This window comes from Anolis carolinensis, chromosome 5, assembly GCF_035594765.1.
Source record: "Anolis carolinensis isolate JA03-04 chromosome 5, rAnoCar3.1.pri, whole genome shotgun sequence".
Lineage (NCBI taxonomy): Eukaryota > Metazoa > Chordata > Lepidosauria > Squamata > Dactyloidae > Anolis > Anolis carolinensis.
Window position 1 is genome coordinate 179,257,711 of NC_085845.1, and position 20,033 is coordinate 179,277,743.

At 40.6% G+C, this 20,033-nt stretch overlaps 1 protein-coding gene across 3 annotated transcripts in view; it reads right to left on the bottom strand.

Moving 5' to 3' along the window:
- The window catches only part of txnrd1 (thioredoxin reductase 1), an 86,505-nt gene that overhangs the window by 12,458 nt on the left and 54,014 nt on the right, over window positions 1–20,033 (bottom strand). For all 3 annotated transcript variants that reach the window (XM_062983043.1, XM_062983042.1, XM_008110591.3), the window contains 7 exons: window positions 13,916–13,988; window positions 13,265–13,384; window positions 12,523–12,668; window positions 9,676–9,791; window positions 8,027–8,252; window positions 1,955–2,047; window positions 1,362–1,438 (listed from right to left, as the gene is read on the bottom strand). In XM_062983043.1, the coding sequence (XP_062839113.1) occupies window positions 1,362–1,438; window positions 1,955–2,047; window positions 8,027–8,252; window positions 9,676–9,791; window positions 12,523–12,668; window positions 13,265–13,384; window positions 13,916–13,988 (851 nt within the window). The remainder of the gene's footprint in view (window positions 1–1,361; window positions 1,439–1,954; window positions 2,048–8,026; window positions 8,253–9,675; window positions 9,792–12,522; window positions 12,669–13,264; window positions 13,385–13,915; window positions 13,989–20,033) is intronic.

The following is a 20,033-nucleotide window of genomic DNA, read 5'->3' on the forward strand; positions in this document are numbered from 1 at the left end:
TGCTTTAAGATCATCATAAGACGAAATTGACTTCAAGGCACGTAACTACTGATCCTGATTGAATTGCACTGTCTTGTCTATAAGTCACTGATCAATTTTCACAGTCTTTGTATTAACTGTAGGCCAAGTTACATTTCCCTTTCTAGAGCCATAAGTGCACTAAGATCATGTCAGGAGATCTTGCTCATGGCTCCATGATCAATTGACTACACAGCCAAACAAAAGAATTCTTGATGTCTTGATTTTAGGCCTATTTCTGGAGTTATTTGGGGAGCTCATTCACAAAATTGCATTGGATAGACCACATCAGCTCTACTTTCTTAGATATAATTTTCCTAATTTTCTATGGGTGAGCAGATAGAGACTGATATATGGCATATATTCTGTATCTCAAAAACTAGAGCTGGTAGGGGGAAACAGGTGCCATTTCTGGAATCAGCAGGTCAAATATACTCAGAAACAGGTCTAACATTTGAGGCACCAAAATGTGTCTTGGCCAGTGGTATCATCTGACAGTGATCCAAGCTTAGTTTCTTATTTCTATGACAGCACCTACATTTCAGAACATCCTCACAACCCTCTTATTGCTTTATAAGAATCTGCATCTGTTGGATGTTTTAGATCTGGTTTGATGACAAGCTTCTTTGCTCAGGCTTCTTCTTCTTCTTTCTGGGTTTCAAGCCTGCTAGATGCTGTTTTCTTATGAAGTCTACTGTTGTATATCATGAAATGTTTTCTGCTAACAGTGAAAGGTTTTGTGCGTGTTTCGTTTTTTTGCTAAAGACGTTCAGTTATTTGAACATCAGTCAAGCATAACTTTGCCTGTCAGGTCACACTATTCTGCAAAATACTGCAGTGAGATACAAACTGAATAAAAAGAGAAGGGGTTATTAGATATACTATGGCAGGATTTCTTTGCCTTTAACATGTGAGTAGAAGTCTCCGAAGTTTCGTTTCTGCTGCGCTACGACAAAAGGAGCCACATCTTTCAAATTCACCTCTTGATGTAACCCCATCCTGCATTGAAACTGGCGGCAGAATGGAGCACAAAAGCTCCATTTCACAGTAGCAGCTAATATGAAAGGATTTTTTCATGCAATAGGCAGCAAGATGATGCAGACACTTTGACTGCCTGAATGTTAATCGCTACCATTTCAATTATGGCAAAGTTTGCCCTTTTGGCTTGTTCAGTAATGGGAAGCTATATATGAAAGCATTCCTCCTTCCTCCAACAAAAATGTGTTAGGGGGAAAATTTATTCCTCCCAGACAAATTAAATCCTTTAAGTCTATGAGATTGATGTTGCAAAAATACAAACCACACAGAAGCAGTAATTAGACAGCCAAGAGATTTAGCCTTACTTTTCATTGATCTTCACTCCAACTTTCTCCAAGCCAATTTTTCTTGTGCAGGCATCCCTTCCTATAGCCAACAATACCTGCAGAACATCAGCATTTTGTGTTAGAAGGAAGGTTTTGTTTCATTCTTCTGTTTTGCTATAAGTTTCATTATATTGCATTGAGATAACTTCCAGGAAATCTTTTCAAAATTCAACATCCACTGAACTAATTATAATAAGTTTAATAATAATGTTTATTTTTATATCACGCCCCACCTCCCCAAAGGGACTTGGGGCGGCTCACATGTGAAGAGTATATGGGACAGGTTCACGCAGCTCTGGCACACAAGCAGCCATCATAGCATTGCAATCCTAGATAAATAACAAAGTGGCAATTGTCTGTCCTTCAGACAATTATGCAGACTGCTGTTTTGCTACAATCATATGAATAAATGAATGAAGCTACAGACCAATTCTTAGTCCCCATATAATTTCCACACATTATAGTTGTACACATACACACAGAGAAATACAATGACAACTAAAGAAAAACAGACCCTGCAAAGTCATTGATGCAGTATAACTAAATAAAAAAGATCAATGCAAATTATTTACCGTGTTGTATTCCCCTTGAAATATCTCAGAACCCTCTGTAGCATGAGCTGTGACTTTTAGTAGTCCAGGAGTTCCTTTCTTGATCTGTTCAATCTGCAAAAGAAAATGTGAACATTATTCATATGGGAGAAGCACATAGATTTGTTCACATCACCAAAACAGAAGTTTATTTTCACTCTTGCATCACCTAATATTACAATACTTTGATTCTGAACCCATCAAATCCTTCAAAAGGCACACTGTTTGAACTAAATTCCTGGAAAGATAGGAAAGATTGAAAACCCAGCAGTTTCATTGGGCTGGATGGCCCTTTGTGATCTCTTCCAACTTTATTAGTCTATGATTCTAGATATAAAGAAAACCAATATCCAGGTTTGTGCTGGGCCACCACTAAAATTACTAAGGTGCAAAGTTATCTATGTTTAACCTCAGGATGTGCTCGTATGAATCCACCCTTCAGGAGAACATCCCAGACATGATGGAGGCAACTATGTCCACTGTTTAGATGCCTCCTCTGCCTGTGTATAAATTAAGTAGTGCTTGAGGTGGGAGATCTTATGTTAACAACGAAAAGATAATATCTTAGAAGAGTTGAAATCTTCTCCACTGCGTCCTTCCACAGAGCCAGATGTATAGGACTAACTCAGCAGGGGGAAAAAACAGAAGCATTGCAACATCTATGCCAGCAAAAATACAATATACTGCCTTTTCATGAGGCCCTAAATAAGCTGCCTCAGGTGGGAACATCACTTTGGTAACAAGGATACTAAAATGGGATGCACACATGATCACTAAATTTTCCAGATTACGTCACCATCAGCTTTATATGTGAATTGGGGAAGCAGACCCTTGACGAAACAAAGGTAGATGCCCTCAATCACACTCAGTTTGACCTTGATGTCAGTATCGAATGGCTATAAAAGGAAAAGACAAACCTGCTATGTACCCAGAAGATTTTAACAAAAAGCTCTAAATTGACACCACATGCTTCAATACAATCTCCAAAGAAAAATAATGACTATATGGGACTTGAGAGATATAAGCTGCGAGGCGGGTGCAGTTAAGCATTCCTCAGTGTTAACCTCATACATAGTGTGCGAAGTCTTGCTGTTGACAAATCAATACATCATTTTTATAACAGCTGAATTAGAGTTCTTTTAGAACATCACTGCGTAAGAAATGAATATAATAAAGTAAGGTTGCTGCCTCCACCATCGATTTATGCTACAGCATCCAGATTCAAACACAAAGACGACAGAAGCTGGGAGAAGCCCAGTTTTTAGAAAGATAAGAAAATTTAAAGAGTATTAACTAATGGAAATGCCACTTTGAGAGTACAAACTAGCACACTTCCTGTAATGAAAGGCCTTTAATTACACAAAATGCTGAGTGCCTTGGCCTAAAGGAATGCCTGAATCTTTGTGGCAGAAAAAGCTTTAGCAAATATAATTTCTACTGTCACTAAACTCAGCAAAAATGCCCTTCCTGACTTGTAGATCACCCAGTGCTTCCTATTGTTGAGTCCATCTTACATAGCATTAAATGCTTTCCTTAAACCAACATTGGCTGAATGGTGGGAAGAAACCAACTATATGTTAAAAACTATATACATCCATGGTGAGTCAGTGCCAAGCTTAAACAAAATTCAGGTCTGTTTTACATGACTTTGCTACACGCAGTAGCAATGTGGAGAGGTAGGATTTCAGCTCTTTCCAGGATACAGCAGGCAATATGATCAAGAAATACCCATCTCAGCAAATTCTGTATGCATGCTGGTTTGATGATGAGACCTCGGCATGGGCTTAATTAGGAACTCAGTTAAGAACTACTCTGGACCACAGAGACTGCAAGACAGAATCTCTCTTTCAGCCTTCCTGCTGCAGTGTCCTGGGGCCATTAAAGACCTTTTCTTCCTTCCCCCACCTTTCCACTATTAACAATAATCCTCCAGGCAGCTTACAACAGACATTAAAAACAATTAGCAAAAGGCATCTTAAAACGAACAGTACTACAGCAAAGCAGCAGAACAATACAAAACCCAGCACTGTTGGGTAAATCTAATTAAAAATTGATGTTTAAGAGAATGGAATAAGCTTGACTTGGTTTGTTATGATAATACTGAAAGCAGTAGATGACAGTGGAAAGTTGTGATCCTTCAGATCTTCTTGAGTACTGAGTCCTATCATGATTGGCCATGTTGACGACTGGGACAGAGGTCCAGCAACATCAAGAAGACCACATTTCCAACCCTTGATCTAGTGCAGTGGTTTTCAACCTGTGGTCCCCAGATGTTTGGCCTACAACTCCCAGAAATCCCAGCCAGTTTACCAGCTGTTAGGATTTCTGGGAGTTAAAGGCCAAAACATCTGGGGACCCACATGTTGAGAACCACTGATTTAGTGCCTTCACATATGTAATTGTTGTAGTTCAGCCCATGATTGTGCCTGCTCCTAATGTCAATAAGGAAGTGAATCATGGGATTTCTGGGCCTGCGAGCTAGCATGTAATTTTAAGTCCTGAAACTGAGCAGTCTGTGTCTCCAGCAGCTGGTGAAGGCATTACATTCCAGAATGGGCCCCAAATGTTGCTGAGAAATCTTTCTCTAGGGAAGCAAGGTCAGAGGCAGAAATGAGTTCAGAGGATGAAATCCCAGATGGAGAGGATAATGAGCTGATAGATAGGAGACTTAGTTTTTGTAAACTCCGGGCTGCTCAACAGAATCTCCGAAGGTCAAAGCGCTTGTTAGAGAAGAAGCCGTTATCAGGTAGTCAGGGAAAACAGCATGATTCCATGTGTATATTAGAGAGTTCCAGCAGTCTGGTCAACATTGGTAACTGGGGCAACATGTCTTGCCAAATCCTAGTCAAGCCTGCTAAGGGAATTCTAGTTCCATGTCTTCGTTCGTGCATGCTTCATGCTTCCAAGTTTGAAGGAATGTTCCTGGATTTTTGTATTGAATTTTATGCTGCCTCACATATCCTGGTTCTGTTGTATTCCCGTGCTAGATGTCCTGTTGTTCTGGGTTTTTGAAACTACTCTTGTACCTTGAATCTTGTGGACATTTAGACTTTGACATTTTACTATTTTTGCTGAACCGCTTCTTATATAATTTTCAATAAACTACTTTGCTGATTTAATTTGAACTGAAGTGTGGTGGTTAAGTACAGAGGTGCTTCCTGCCCTGGAGTACAACAGTAATGCATCAAGTGAACCTCCTTGGAGGAAGTCCAAGGTAGTTCCTCCCTGGTAGCCACCTGCAACCATGATCCAGCGAAGATTTGAAAAACAGTTCTAACCATTACCTTTCACCAAAACACGCAGCACTGATATAGATCAGAATAAGGTTGCCAGACCAAAATTCCTGTATCTTTCATGGTTGAGTTGAAAATGGAATTTCAGGTAATGTTGTTGGCATCAATGCCTAGTGAAATTCTATCCTCTACACAAGAATTAAAGGTTTCGGAGCCCTCTTCAGTTTTCTGGCCACCTTAGATGACGTCTGAATCCAAAACCCCATAAGAAAATTCATTCCACTTTGCTGGTCTATTTGCAAATCATGCTGCATGTTTCATATCTTATCTCAGTTAATAACTTAGAAAAGATATGGTTGGACTAAAGCTTTCCAAATCCTCTGAAGACACTAATGGGCATGCTGGATGGGGACTCTGGGGATCCCACCCCACCAAGCTTTGAAAAATCACATGGCCATGAATACTGGTGCATACATTCCCTCATTTTCCCCTCTGCATCACCTCATTATATCAGGGAAGTGGCAAGCAAAGCCTATAAATCCTGTCAAGATGGTTTTTGAAGCCACCACCAGCAGCACCCTCCCATTTTTTGAATACTTAAAAACATTTTTTGGCTCAAAATGCACTTTCATGTCCTTGCAGTGTAGGGGCAGTTTCCCCATATTTTGGCCCCTGCTCTGTTTTGAGCCAGGAGAGAACTCATTAAATCAGGAAACCAACCACAAGTTAACTTTTTTTTTGTCTTCATGTTTAAAATGAGGCCTAAAACAAATTAGAGAGATCAAAACGCACCAAATTATTTCTCTGATGCAGAAAGAGTAACATTTTTGGTCCTCAGGCACTAAACTCTGGGAGCTTCTCACCATGAACTACAAGAGTTGTTCAACAGTGGACCTCTCTGCTTCAGAGTGTGGTGTAAGCTCCTTCCTTAGAGGCTCTTTATCAGAGTCTGAATGGCCATCTGTCGGGGGTGTTTTGATTGTGCTTTTCCTGCATGGCAGGGGGTTGGACTGGATGACCCATGTGATCTCTTCCAACTCTATTATTCTATGATTCTAAGAATAAACCGCACTTCACAAAGGAAGGACAATAATAAGACTAACCTGCTATACACTGGTTAAATATAGCTTGAAGAAAGAAATGTTTTCCCTCTTTTATGCTAGCAATGGATATAATTTATGCATGGCATTCTCTGTGTTTTTACACTGTGCCTTTCTGATGAATTTCAAATTGTTTATGAAGGCAAGGTACAATTTGCTCAGCAAAGGATGGCTAGACACACTGAAGGTTTTCCTTCCCTCCAAACAACTTGATTCACTAAGAAAAAAACACAGGCAGAATCTATTTTATTTAAAGTTCCGCTCTGAATATCTGAAAATCTATAATGTACTGGCTGGATGTCTCACCAAAATTGAAAAACCATTACCCTTTACGGGAAAATAATTATGTATTAGTCATTACAGGAAATGCTTCTTCTCCCTCCATGGCACACACAGATGCTGTTCCTCTCTCAGAAGAAAACCCCTTACCATTGGACAAAGAAGTAGAAACATTTTAAATCCCTACTTTATTATTTATGTGATTTCCATTTGATTTTATGTAGTACGCTGTCTTTGATGGGTGAAAACATAGAAAGACAGACATTGAAAGAATAAATAAGATCCACCAGAGCATTAATGGTTTGGAAGCTATTTTGACAGGTTTCATGTCTGTTAAATTCAGAACAGGCAGAACGATGTGATTTTTCTCTCTCTTGGGCTGTGAAAAACTCATAGGCTCTCAAAATTAAGGAAGGTATTTTTGTCTGTTTTTTCCAAAGAAGATGCCAAAAATTGTCAAAAAACAATTTGGGACTGAGGTGCTTACTAAGCCAGCCATATCTTTTTCAAATGTGTTTTTCCTGCTGCCTTTAATAGTCACAACTGAATGATTTTGGTAGCTGATGTTTCAACCCTAGCAGCATGCATTGACACTGTAATTGCACATTGGATTAAAAAGAGAATTGAGTGGGAAAAGACAGAGGAATGACTGCCCCTCACCACTAAACTAAATTCACCTGCTTCCTCTTAAAGGTTTGTAACTTGTTCCCAAAATCAAGCTGAAACCATTATCCTTTCTGGCATCTCAAGGAATACTGCAGCAACAAAACACACATTGGATGTGTTGCTTATACATTCTCACATAGCCCAAAACAGGGACTTTTGCAGCACAGTGGTTTGAACATTGAACTATAAACTTTGGAGAACAGGGTTTGAGTCTCTGCCCAGCCATGAAAACCCACTGGGAAGGGCACATACTCAGAAAAACTCAAGTGGGTTACCATACAACGGAAACAACTCCAAGCCACACAACAATTCCTACCTTGCATGCAGAAACTCAACACTTTCACTGCAAATTATTAAGCAACAAGAAAGAGCTTGACCTGAGAACCTGGACTGGTAACGTTGGTTAGAGGAGACAATATTGGGATGCGAGCAGGTCATATGGCTCTTCAAATGCAATCTGCAGCATTCCTCCCCTCTGACTACACAGATGGATTGCTGAAATATGCAACTGGAAGGCTGCACTTTAGAGCTAGATGGACAAATAGTCTAGCTTGACATAAGGTTCGTTCTTCATCACTCTCGAGAAGTGCTAAACTACAACTTCTATAAACCCAATCCAGAAACTAAGATTTTGCAAAAGGAACAAAGAAATGAGTAAGCATTTTTTCCAAAGTCCCAAGACAAACATCTATTTCTTTAAACATATTTATGTGACGGCTACTTTTAAAATTATATGTTTGTTGATGCAATGGGGAGAGGTAATGTTTAACTCTTACCTTCTTGGGCACGTATTTTTTAATGAACTTGATACCATGGTCTTCCATGTAGTCTCCTACTTTGTTTGCCATATCCTGATCAAAGCCTCTCAAGAAAATGGAGCGCACCATGACCGTCACATCTAAGCCAAGGCCTGCAAGGAAGCCGGCACACTCAAGGGCCACATAGGAAGCTCCAACCACCAATGTCTTCCCTGGGCAATAGGGAAGGGAGAAAAGATCATCGCTGGAAAATAAAAGATATATATGAATGAGCATGTGAGGCAAAGTGTGAGAAAAGGGAAAATAGATGCTTCCAAGATGTAACACCACTATGAGAAGAAAAATAACTTTCAAGGAGAATACAGGTGTCCCTCCACTCTTGCAGTTTTGACATTTGAGGATTTGATAATTTACAGATTGGATTAAAAATGTTCTTTCCGGGAATCTTTAGGTCCTCCTGAAGACTCTTTGATCAACTTCCTCTAGTCATGCTAGAGGACCTAGAGATTTCTAGAGATAAGGTTTCTCTGGTAATCTGTAGGTCCTCCAATGTGACTCTATAATCCACTTCCAGCAGAAGTTGACCAGAGTTGTGCTTAAAAATCTAGAAATTCCTAGAGAGGTGTCTTCTCAAGTTAAAAAATTGCTATTTCTTTTTCACTTTCATGGGAGTTCTGTGCCCATAACACCAGCAAATGTAAAGAGCTGACTTTACAGGCTGAGCATCCCTTATCCTAAGATAGGATTGGAAGAGACCACAAGAAACATCCAATCCAAACCCCTGCCATACTAGAAGACTCAAATATCAAAGCACGCACAACAGATGGTCATCCAAACCCCTCTTCAAAAATCTTCAAAAAAAGGAGGAGACTCTGCCATGCTCTTAGGCAGAATATTCCATTGTTGAACAGTTCTTACCATCAGTAAGTTCTTTCTAATGTTTGGGTGGAATCTCTTTTCTTGTAGTTGGAATCCATTGCTTCTGGTCTTAGTCTCTGGTGCATCAGTAAGCAAGCTTTTTCCCTCCTCAATACATCATCCATTCAATTCTTTAACCATGACTATTTTGACACCTCCTAGCTTTCTCTCCTCCAGGCTAAACATGCCCTGCTCCCTAAGCCATATTTGTACTCTTTCAATACCTCAAAGGCTGTCACTGAGAGGAGAAGGTGGGTTTGTTCTCTGGTGTTCCAGAGAGTAGACCAGGTCTAATGATTTGAAGTTACAGGAAGGGATATTTCAACAGAACATTAGACAGAACTTTTTAAAATAAGAGCAGTTCAGGCATGGAAACAATTGCCTAGTGGGAGGTGAGATCGATAGCTACCTGGTGAGAATGCTTTCGATGGAAATCATACCCTGAACAGGGTGTTGAACTCAATGATTCATGAGGCCACTTTCAATCCTAAGATTTTATCATTCTATGAGGATGCCAGACAGCATCAAACAGAGCTCATTGCAGCTGATAACTCCATTCTCTTTTCTACACATTTAAGCATAAAAATAAAATTTCAGAAAACAGATTCTTTGCTCAATGAGGAAATACTGAGCTTGTTCCACTTCAAAGCAATCATATTTCAAGTAGCTCCATTTACTTTACTTATAACTTCTGACACACATTGGGAATGAAAACAGGCCTGCAGAGCCATCACAGCATTTCTTCTTACCTAGTGATGCAGTATTCTTTGTCTCCAGGAATATCCAGGTAGCGAGGCCTTTCTCCAGTGGCAATCAGAAACTTTTCTGCTGTGTAAAATGCCTCTATTCCTTTATTATTTGTTGCCTAGGAATAAAATTACAGGAAGAGTCCTTTTCTGTCTTAACCACAGGGCAGGAACTGTATTGCCTTTACAACACTGCCAACTCTCATTCTGTTTATCTATTTGTTTGCAAATATTTATATACCATACATTTCAATAAAATTTAAAACAGAAACACAAATAGAGAGCATTCATTCTTTCTGAGGTTCAAGACATAGATTTCACCCCTGTCAAACTAGCAAATTTTAACAAACACAATACGAATAAATGCTGGAAATGTAACAAAGAAGTAGGAACCTTCTTACACCAATTGTGGAAATGTAAGAAAATCAAAGAATACTGGAAAAAAGTCCACAAGGCATCACAATCAATACTAGGACTCAAGTTCCCTCTATCACCAGAGACTTATCTATTAGGAATATCAAATGTAAAAACAAACAAGAATCAAGACAAATTACTATTTCTTATTGGAACCGCAGCAAGACTAGTTGTAGCCAGAATATGGAAGCAAAAGGAGGTACCGTCCATCAACGATTGGATTCTAAAATTGTTTGATATAATACAAATGGATATGTTAACTCAAAGACTAAGAGAAGTCAAAGAAAAAACAGACTGGCTGGGCTTCAGAGACTTCATTCAGAAAGAAGGATATAATTTAACAATAGACTTATTTGGTATGTGATATACACCAAAACTACAAGACTGTTAATACCTGAGATGAAAACAGACTACAAGATTTTGAAACCCTCAAGAGGTCAAGGGGAAGTCATCCACATTTTTTTGTTTTTTTTATTTTTATTATTTTTTCTCTCTTTTTAAATTTTTTTTTTACACCTATTTTTTTAAGTTTATTATTTATTTATCTTTCCTTTGCTGGTGTTATCTTCTTTTGCTTTTTTGATCTCTGGTCTCTACTTTCACCCCACTGTCTACACACAACTGTTTTCCTCGCTTTCACTGTAATAATAGATAAAAGCACAATAAAAACTATTATTAAAAAAAGACATAGATTTTGGACTAATCAGGAAAGATTTGCTTAAATATGTTAATATGTTCTGTAAACTGAGCATAGTTGGAGCATGTTGAAATTCTGTAATAGGAGCCATTGTACTGAAGGTCTTGCTCCAAATGCTTGCCAAGCAAACACTAGGATCATGTGGAACTGCCTTGGAGGACCTTTCTAGGCGACTGCAAACACTGAACAAGTCTACAAAAGGGAAAAGCATCTTATAGGTCGTTTCTGGTGGACAACTTGTGCACCTCAAGATGTTGCTGGATTACAATTTTCATGATCACTACCACTGGGGATGATAAGATTTGCTGTACAGTAGAGATCTGTAAAGTTACAATTTCTCCACTTTTACAGCAAGAACTGTATTGTGTTGATGGGTTGTCTCCAATTAAGGCCTAACTTGTAGGTATGAAATTACAGTTATCCACTAGAGGTTATCCTTATATATTGAGAATTTAGGGAGAAGCTCACACCAATAGCCCTAATCTGGCACAGACATGGATCAAGTTATTGCTATGCCTTTTTGGAGCCCCACATTTTGTGTGTGTGTGTGTGTGTGTGTGTCAGAAGCAACAGGAGTTGCTTCTGGAGTGAGAGAATTGGCCGTCTGCAAGGACATTGCCCAGGGAACACCCGGATGTTATGATGTTTTTACAATCCTTATGGGAGGCTTCTCTCATGTCCCCGCATGGAGCTGGAGCTGATAGAGGGAGCTCATCCGCGCTCTCCCCGGGTGGGATTCGAACCTGGCAGCCTTCAGGTCAGCAGCCCAACCTTCAAGTCACAAGGCTTTTATCCCCTAGGCCACCAGAGGCTCCGGAGCCCAACATGACAGGTGGGGAAAAGGAGCAACCATTATCACCAATTACTGGGTAGGAAAATGCAATCCCCACTACAACTGATGTTAACTTCTGCTGCAAGGCTCTTGAAAGCAGTGGCTGAGAGTGTGAGGGGAAGAGAGAAAGGAGAGGTCAAGCTGGGTTCCTAACCAAAGCACCAAGTGGAGAAGCTCAACCTGACACTATACCTGGGAGTCCAAAATTGTGGGGGGATGGGACCATATAAGCTGATATCCACCCCAAATAATTCCTCAGCCCCAGTGTACATAGACCAAAAGAGTGATTATGCAACCTAGACCCAGGACGTAGTTTTAAAATAGCCCCATGCAAAAAATCTAGAACCCTTTTTTCCACTTTGTTCCCTATGGTTGCCTGAGGTTTCCTCACATCCTGACTCTCAAAGTGCACACCTAACTCTTGCTTTCAAAAATTCACGATTCATCCACTTCCACTCCATATCTCCCACTGGGGCAGGCTTCCTAAGCTTTGCACAGTTAATACTATTGATGAAATCTAGAACAAAAGACCAGAAAAAAACCCATCATAATCTGTGGCAGCTAAAAGACACATGTTTTGCATCCTAAGCATTCATGGATAAGGGACCATGAAATGCAATCCATAGCTGTCAAACCTTGCTTCTTCTAACAAATCTCCCGGCAAACCCAAGGGGGGGGGGACTTGTGGCCCTCCAGATTTTTTTGGACTACAACTTCCATCCACTCTGCACACCACAAATATTTGGTGGGTTGGATGTTCCTATTCCTGATCTAGAATGCCTTGCTGGGGTCTGGCTGCCAAATAAAGTTGTATATTCTAATTTCACACCAACAAGTTGACAACCTTCCAGGAAAAGAAGTACAAGAGTTATGATGCAGAAGGTGGAAAAGAGATAAGCTTCAGTACCTTTATTTTGTGTGGCCCAGCAAATTCTCCATAAGCATTTTCATATGTGATGCTTTTCTCCCGAAGAGATACCCTATATCCCCAATTCAAAGAGCCGATATAATTCTGAATTGCTTCCGTCATGGTATCCCAACTGTGCTTTACGGCTGAACATTAAAAGAAAGAGAAACTAGTTTTCATTTAGGTCTTGAGTTTCCCAAAGAATTCAGTTTCCAGTAGCAGTTGCCTAATAACAGACCCACACATGCCCCATGGCTATCCCCCTCCCTTTCTTGAAAATTAAATTAAGATTACCCGGTTTGTGGAGTTTTGCTGACACAACATGAGGATAATGATGCGGAAGAACAAGGTGCAAAATGCTTTGTATGTTGCTGTATCAGCACGTTTTGAAATCACCCAAACCATTTTTTTTAAAGTGAAGGTCTTACATATGTAAAATTCATATTTGCTTTGATATCATTATAGGTTTGTGTCAGTCTCTTTGTTATGAATGAATATGCTTCAACATGCCCTCTAGGCACTCTTGTTTGCGCTGTCAGTTTCCCTATCTCTGCTTATTACAAGACATTTTAAAAGTAACTATAACAATTTCTTGTAAAAATACATAATTTTTTGCACTTTAAACAAAGAGGCCGTGAAATATTTGAATCCCACAATCTCTCCTTGTTTCTTTAACTTCCTCTTTCTCTGGTTTAGTACTCTAAACAAGAATATACAAGATAAATGCATTCTATATTCTTACCCTTGTCGTCCAACTTCCAACCAAACTTAGGGGCATCTCGTAAGGCTTGCCCAAGCAAAGCTGTCTGGTGCATGAGCTTTTTAGGTATGCAGCCTACATTCACACAAGTTCCTCCAAGTCCTGGAAATGGAAAAAGACATGTTCTGTTTCATATGGGAACTTATGCCTAGCTGGAGATCATAGCAAACAAGGGCACAATCATTAAAAACTCTGATCTGTTCATTTTTAGTAGCTGTTAGCCTTCTCTATGGAAGACTGACAGCGATAGAAGGCTGTCAGCCTTCTCTTGACACTTCTCTCCCCTCTGGGGAGATATTTCCAGGGAAAAAGGTATGGGTTAGAAATAAAATTTATCATTATTATTATGTTATTATTTACTTTACAAAAGAGCTGTCTTTACTTCCTCCTGAAGGAGGGAAAACCCAATTGCCTATAAGTTAAGAGTGGGCAATCTAGGTGTCATTCAACTGCAACTCCCATCAACCTTATTTATTGATTTATGCATCACTGAAGTTGCTTGGAATTACGACTCAACATTTCATTTCAAAAAATTAAGCAACACATGTCACATTGGCTGAAGGTAAAAAGAAATTCAATACATAAACAGAAGGCAGCTTTCCAAATAACAGAAGTTGAGAACCAATTACTTACCCCATGTTGTTCCCATGGGAGTTGGGACCACAAAATCTAGAACCATGACCTTCTTGCCAAGTTTGGCAGCTTCCTGGATACGAAATAAAAACAAACTTTTGAAAGGTAGAAATTCCACCAATAGTATGAATTGAAAACATGCAAAAAATACATTATAGGTAATGTGGAATCTGCAAAAAAAATGTGCTATCACCCAAGTATGCCCTCTTCCAGTTTAGTTAACTGCCTTTCCCCTAAATTGCTTTGAATTATCTCCCATAGTCATTCAGTATTCCATTACCATTAAGCCAACCCAATTGTCACTGGGCTGTTTCTAGTATTTTTCTCCTCCTCAAAGGAATTTTTTTCCAGGGACATTTAGTACTTAGATAACAGGCTGTCTATGGATAGCAGGTGATGTAGGATATATTTCCAAGAAAGAAACTAGCAAAATCATGTCTGAATATTCTTTGCCTTTTTCTATCGTGTCAGAGGTGAATAGAGAACATACTGCAATTTGCTTCTGGTGCGAGAGAAATGGCCATTTACAAAGACGTGTTACCAGGATACCCAGATGTTTTACCATCCTGTGGGAGGCTTCTCTCATTTCCCTGCATGGGAAGCTGGGGCTGACAGATAGGAGCAGATCGCAGATGCAGATTCAAACTGCCAACCTTCAGGTCAGCAGTTCAGCTGGCACAAGGACTTAACCCATTGTGCCACTGCAGCATTCGTTGCCTAAAACAACCTTATGAAATTCATGGGCTGCCATCAAGCTAATAGACAACTTGAAGGAGCACAAAAACACACACAATAAGGTCATCATTTCACCTCCTAAAGCAGAAAAGGAGAAGCTTTTTTAAAAATCAAAGTTCACGTTCTGGTGCAATGGGTTCTAGGGAAGTCACAGACTGCTCTTGCCATAGGTCTAAGGTGACTGCTAGTAGGAGGTTTTGAAACTGAGCTGAGATTGCATACAACCCTAGGGCCAGTGGTTGTTTATGGCTGTACCACTGAAGAAATGAAGATCTACAGTTCTAATCAGAAATTATTTCTAAGGGAATTGTTGTGTTACTCTGTTGCACAAAAGAATAAGATCCTTGTGTCACTTCAAAGGCTAACATATTCATTACAGACATGGTGGAGTAGAAACAGAGGAACCCCTAGGGTGGAGACCTCTGTGGCCCTGGACAGTGAAGAAATAATACACTACAAAGTAAATGTTGGTATCTCCTCAGCTCAAGATTATTATAATGTCTAATTGCTAGATTTAAGGCTGGAAGGCCCTCAGCAATCATTAATACATAAGCTTTCACAGTAGCTGTCCAGTTCCACGGACATCTTATGTATCAACATCAAATTAGCAAATTCACCATCAAATTAGCAAATTCACCACAAATTGGTATATCTTATGTCATAGGTGGTACATAAATCTGCCAACTTCAGGTTAACCAATTGTGCACCTGACAAAGTACTCAGCATCCACAAAACTTTATTTCATCATAAATTTGACCATCTTTTTGAAGTTACAACATTTACTGTTGTTGCTGTTCCTAGGAACTAGAACTAGAGCTATGCCCAGGAACCTAAACTAGCAGCTTGCCCCCTGTTAATGCTCAGTGAACATGAATGAGGAAGAGGAGGGAAATGGATAGCAGCCATCACCCACACCAATCTTGAAGATTATAGAAGTAACACAATGAAGTAACACAATGACCCAATCATTAAAGAAGTTGGGCAATGGCCCATTGTCATGCAGCAAATAGAACAATGGCAAGCAATTACAGTACATCCCAAAAAGCTGTAAGAGTTCAGAGCCATTTCCAAATAAGAGAATTGCACTTCTTACTTCTTATCCAGACTAACAAGCTGAACTTTCTCTCAACTTTCTGAACTTCAAATGACAGATTACACCATCCATTGTTCCCAACTATGTGGTAAGAACTGAAATTTAGATGTATGGTGACAAGATTTTCTTGACAAGATTGTTTCTCTTGACAAGATTGGTTCAAAGGGGATTTACCACTGCCTTCCTCTGAAAATTAGAGTGGAACTTGCTCAAAGTCATCTGGTCAGTTTCCATGATCAAGCAAACATTTGAACCCTGGTCCCCTCCAGGCCAAGCACAACATTCAAGCTAGAACAACATGCTGCCTCTCTCCGTCTAGAAGATCAGATGTACATCTTGGTCCATTTAATGAAAACTGATATCAACTGATATCCTATTTAAATTGTGCACCAATTTATTTTCTAAGAAAGGATGAGGATGCAATCCAAGATTAAGCCAATTTTACACTGAACAACCAGCAACTGACTAAATACTGAATGAGTGGGAAGGCCAGTCAAAAATGGAAACTGAAGTGTGTCTAAAAGAATATACAGGCTGCATTATAACACAAGTAATTCCCCATAATTACTGTCATTATACCTGATACTATTCTAAACACCCATGGAACTGATGCTGATTTTAAAAACAATAGAATTTTATTTGTGCATAAGTAACCATACATCACAAGGGGCAATTCTTCCCTCAAGCAAATTACTAATTGGCATGACAGTCAATTATTGGGAAAACATATTGCCAAAATGGATTTGTTAATCTTTGTCTAAAGTGTGTGTGAGAGAGGGATGAGGTGAGGAAACCTCTCAGAGAAATTTCATTCAATTCCCTGTTTCATTTTCTCTTTTGATGAAAACACAAGATTGGATTTTCATGGCAATTACTTTAATCGTGAAGCAAAAGCAACATTTAGCTGAATGCTGGGGGCAGGGGGAAATAAACTGTAACAACATGAACTTAATTAAATGCCAGAGGATAATCTGGCTGCCTGAATTAACCACAACTTCGTCAAATGATAGGTAGCATTCATTACATGAATGGTCCTTAAAGACTTTGGATCACATGGTATTATACTCCAAACACCTCATTATTTTAGAGTTTTTTTTTCCCCTGAGACAAGAAATGATGCAACTTTTAAGTGACATGGGCACATAAACTCAGTCTTAGTCTTTGGTGATGTAGTGAGTTAAAGCCTTGTGCCGGCAGGTTGGGTTGCTGACTTGAAAGTTGCCGGTTAAAATTCTACCTGGGGAGAGCATGGATGAGCTCCCTCAATCAGCTCCAGCTGCATGCAGAGACATGGGAGAAGCCTTCCACAAGGATGGTAAAAACATTTTTTTAAAAAGTCTGGGTGTCCCCTGGGCAACGTTCTTGCAGATAGCCAATTTCTCACATCAGAAACAACTTGCAGTTTCTCAAATTGCTCCAGACATGAAAAAAAAAGTCTTCAAGTCATGATCTGTTTTAAGCACTTGAAGACAAATCATGACACATAATATATGTTGTCAAAGGCTTTCATGGCCAAAATCACTAGGTTTCTGTGAGTTTTCTGGGCTATATGGCCATGTTCCAGAAGCATTCCCTCCTGATGTTTCACCCACATCTATAGCAGGCATCCTCAGAGGTTGTGAGATCTATTGGAAACTAGGCAAGTGGTGCTTATATATCTGTAGAATGTTCAGAGGGGAGAAAGAAAAGGATTCCCCCAGGCAGGAAGCAGCAAAGCTTTGAAGCTGCGAGGCTATTTAGTGCTAATCAAGCCAGTGAATTGCAACATTCACACTTGCCTCGGGCAGACAAGAGTTCTTTTTCCCACTCTGAACATTCCACAAATATATATAAACATCACTTGCATAGTTTCCAATAGACCTCACAACCTCTGAGGATGCCTGCCATAGATGTGGGTGAAACATCAGGAGAGAATGCTTCTGGAACATGGCCATACAGTCCAGAAAAAACACAGCAATCCAATACCCTATATGTAATGGTAGACTTATAGGTTGCAACTGACCATCATCCAAATCAGAGAAATATGCTACACATTATAAAATCCATGGTTTTTAAAAGGGGGGGGGATGCCAGTGTAGGTGTTGTGGTTTAAGCATTATAACTCTGGAATCTAGGGTTCAAATACCCACTTAATCATGATTCCTTGGGCAGCTCAAACATTCTCTGTTTCAGAGGAAAGCAATAGAAACCCCTCTCTGAACAAAGTTTGCCAAGAAAATCTCATGACTGGGTCTGCTTTAGGGTCGCTATAACTCAGAAATGAGTTGAAGGAACACAACAACAATTTGCAACATTAAAAAATAGTAGGATGCAATAAGACACAAATGTAAGACACACTAAACATGCTTTAAAAGAACAAGATATTTTGTGGATTAAAAGGTAAAGGTAAAGGTTTTCCCCTGACGTTAAGTCCAGTCGTGACCGACTCTGGGGGTTGGTGCTCATCTCCATTTCTAAGCCGAAGAGCCAGCGTTGTCCGTAGACACCTCCAAGGCCATGTGGCAGGCATGACTGCATGGAGCGCCATTTTTGTGGATTAGAAACCACTTAAAAGACACACAACAACAACTTAAATGCACCGCTTCTTTGGGAGAAAAGGTAGCCACAAGCTTGCCAAACAAAAACCCACCATCACCCCAATTCTGATTTGCTGTTGTAGGTTCTGTATTTTAGAACGGGTACCTCCAGAAGCAAACAGGAGCCAAAGGGAAGGGTGAGGGAAGGCTGGTCAGAAATCTGTTGTGATATTTGGTCTTGATCAGTGGTTCCCAAACTTATTTGGGCTACCGCCCCCTTTCCAGAAAAAATATTACTCAGGACCCCCTGGAAAGGGGGTGTGGCTTAGAGGGGTGGGCGTGGTTCCTGCTCAAGAGGGCAGGGCTGAGCCTCTACCCAGTCCAAGATGCAGGGCTGGGAGGGGGAGGTGGGCGGGGCCACAAATGGGAGGCCAGGACTGGAATGAGTGGAATTACGAGCTCTGAGGCAGGGCTGAGCTTCAATCCCTGTCCTGCAGTGCCTGTCAGGACACAGGGGGTGGGGCTAGAGGAGGGGGCGGGGCCTCTTCCCAAGTGCCTGACGGGGCTGGACCTCTATACCCCGCCCCTGTGTTCTAACAAGCGCTCTTGTTACAGAGGCTCTTGGGAAGAGGCCCCGCCCCTGCCCCAGCCCTGTCCTTTAGTCCTAAAAGGCCTCTCAGGAGAGGTATAGAGGCTCAGCCCTGTCTCAGGCTCTTGGAAGGAGGCCCTGCCCCCTTCCCTAGCTCTGCCCTCTGTGTCCCAACAAGGACCTCAGGAGAGGTATAGATTCTCAGCCCTGTCTTGGGCTCTTGGGAAGAAGCCACGCCCACTCCTCTAGCTCCACCCCCTGTGTGTCCTCACAGGCGCCATCACCGCCCCCCTTGATCACTCCAGCGCCCACCGGGGGATGGTAGCGCCCATTTTGGGAATCACTGGTCTAGATTGAAACTACGTTCCTGATCAAGATTATGTAGCTCAGTGGTTCTCAACCTATGGGTCCCCAGATGTTTTGGCCTTCAGCTCCCAGAAATCCTAACAGCTGATAAATTAGCTGGGATTTCTGGGAGTTGTAGACCAGATCATTTGGGGACTCAAAGGTTGAGAACCACTGATGTAGCTTGTGTGAAGAAATACAGGCAAACTTATGCAGGTTAAGCAAACATACATATCCCAGGTGTTAATAATAGGATGCCTCGTTTGCCCCTAAGCACCTAACCAAAACTGAGGATATTAGTCACATAAAAATGTGCCACCTTTCCAAGTAAAACCTTTAATGTGTGGCATGCTCAGAGGCAATTGTTGAGCCAACTGTGCAGGTTAGAGCCCATCACTAACACTAACACTAACACTGGGCTTGCCATGATAATCAGCAGAGTATAATCAGCGATTTTCCATTTTGGTTCTCCACTGTGGCCTCCAAAAATGCAATGGAGCCATTAAGAAGGCACCAGAATGTTCTCTCAATGTCAGGTGCCCAAATACCCTGCAGACTTGCTCACTTCCCAATTGTGGTTGCTACAGTCACAGGACGAAAATGATACTAAAGTGAGAATGGAGACTTTCAAAAGGTTCAGTTGGAAGAGCAGTGATAATAGTTGTTGCAGCAGAACACAACAATCTGGGGGCAGAGACTAATGCAAGACTGTGGCATCAGATTCTGAGAACGAGTACCTATTAATCATGAATTAACTATTATAAATTGATGTGTTTATAGATCTTCACACCCAGAAAGTCATAAGCAGCAGCAGCAAATGTGGGGGAAATATCATTACAA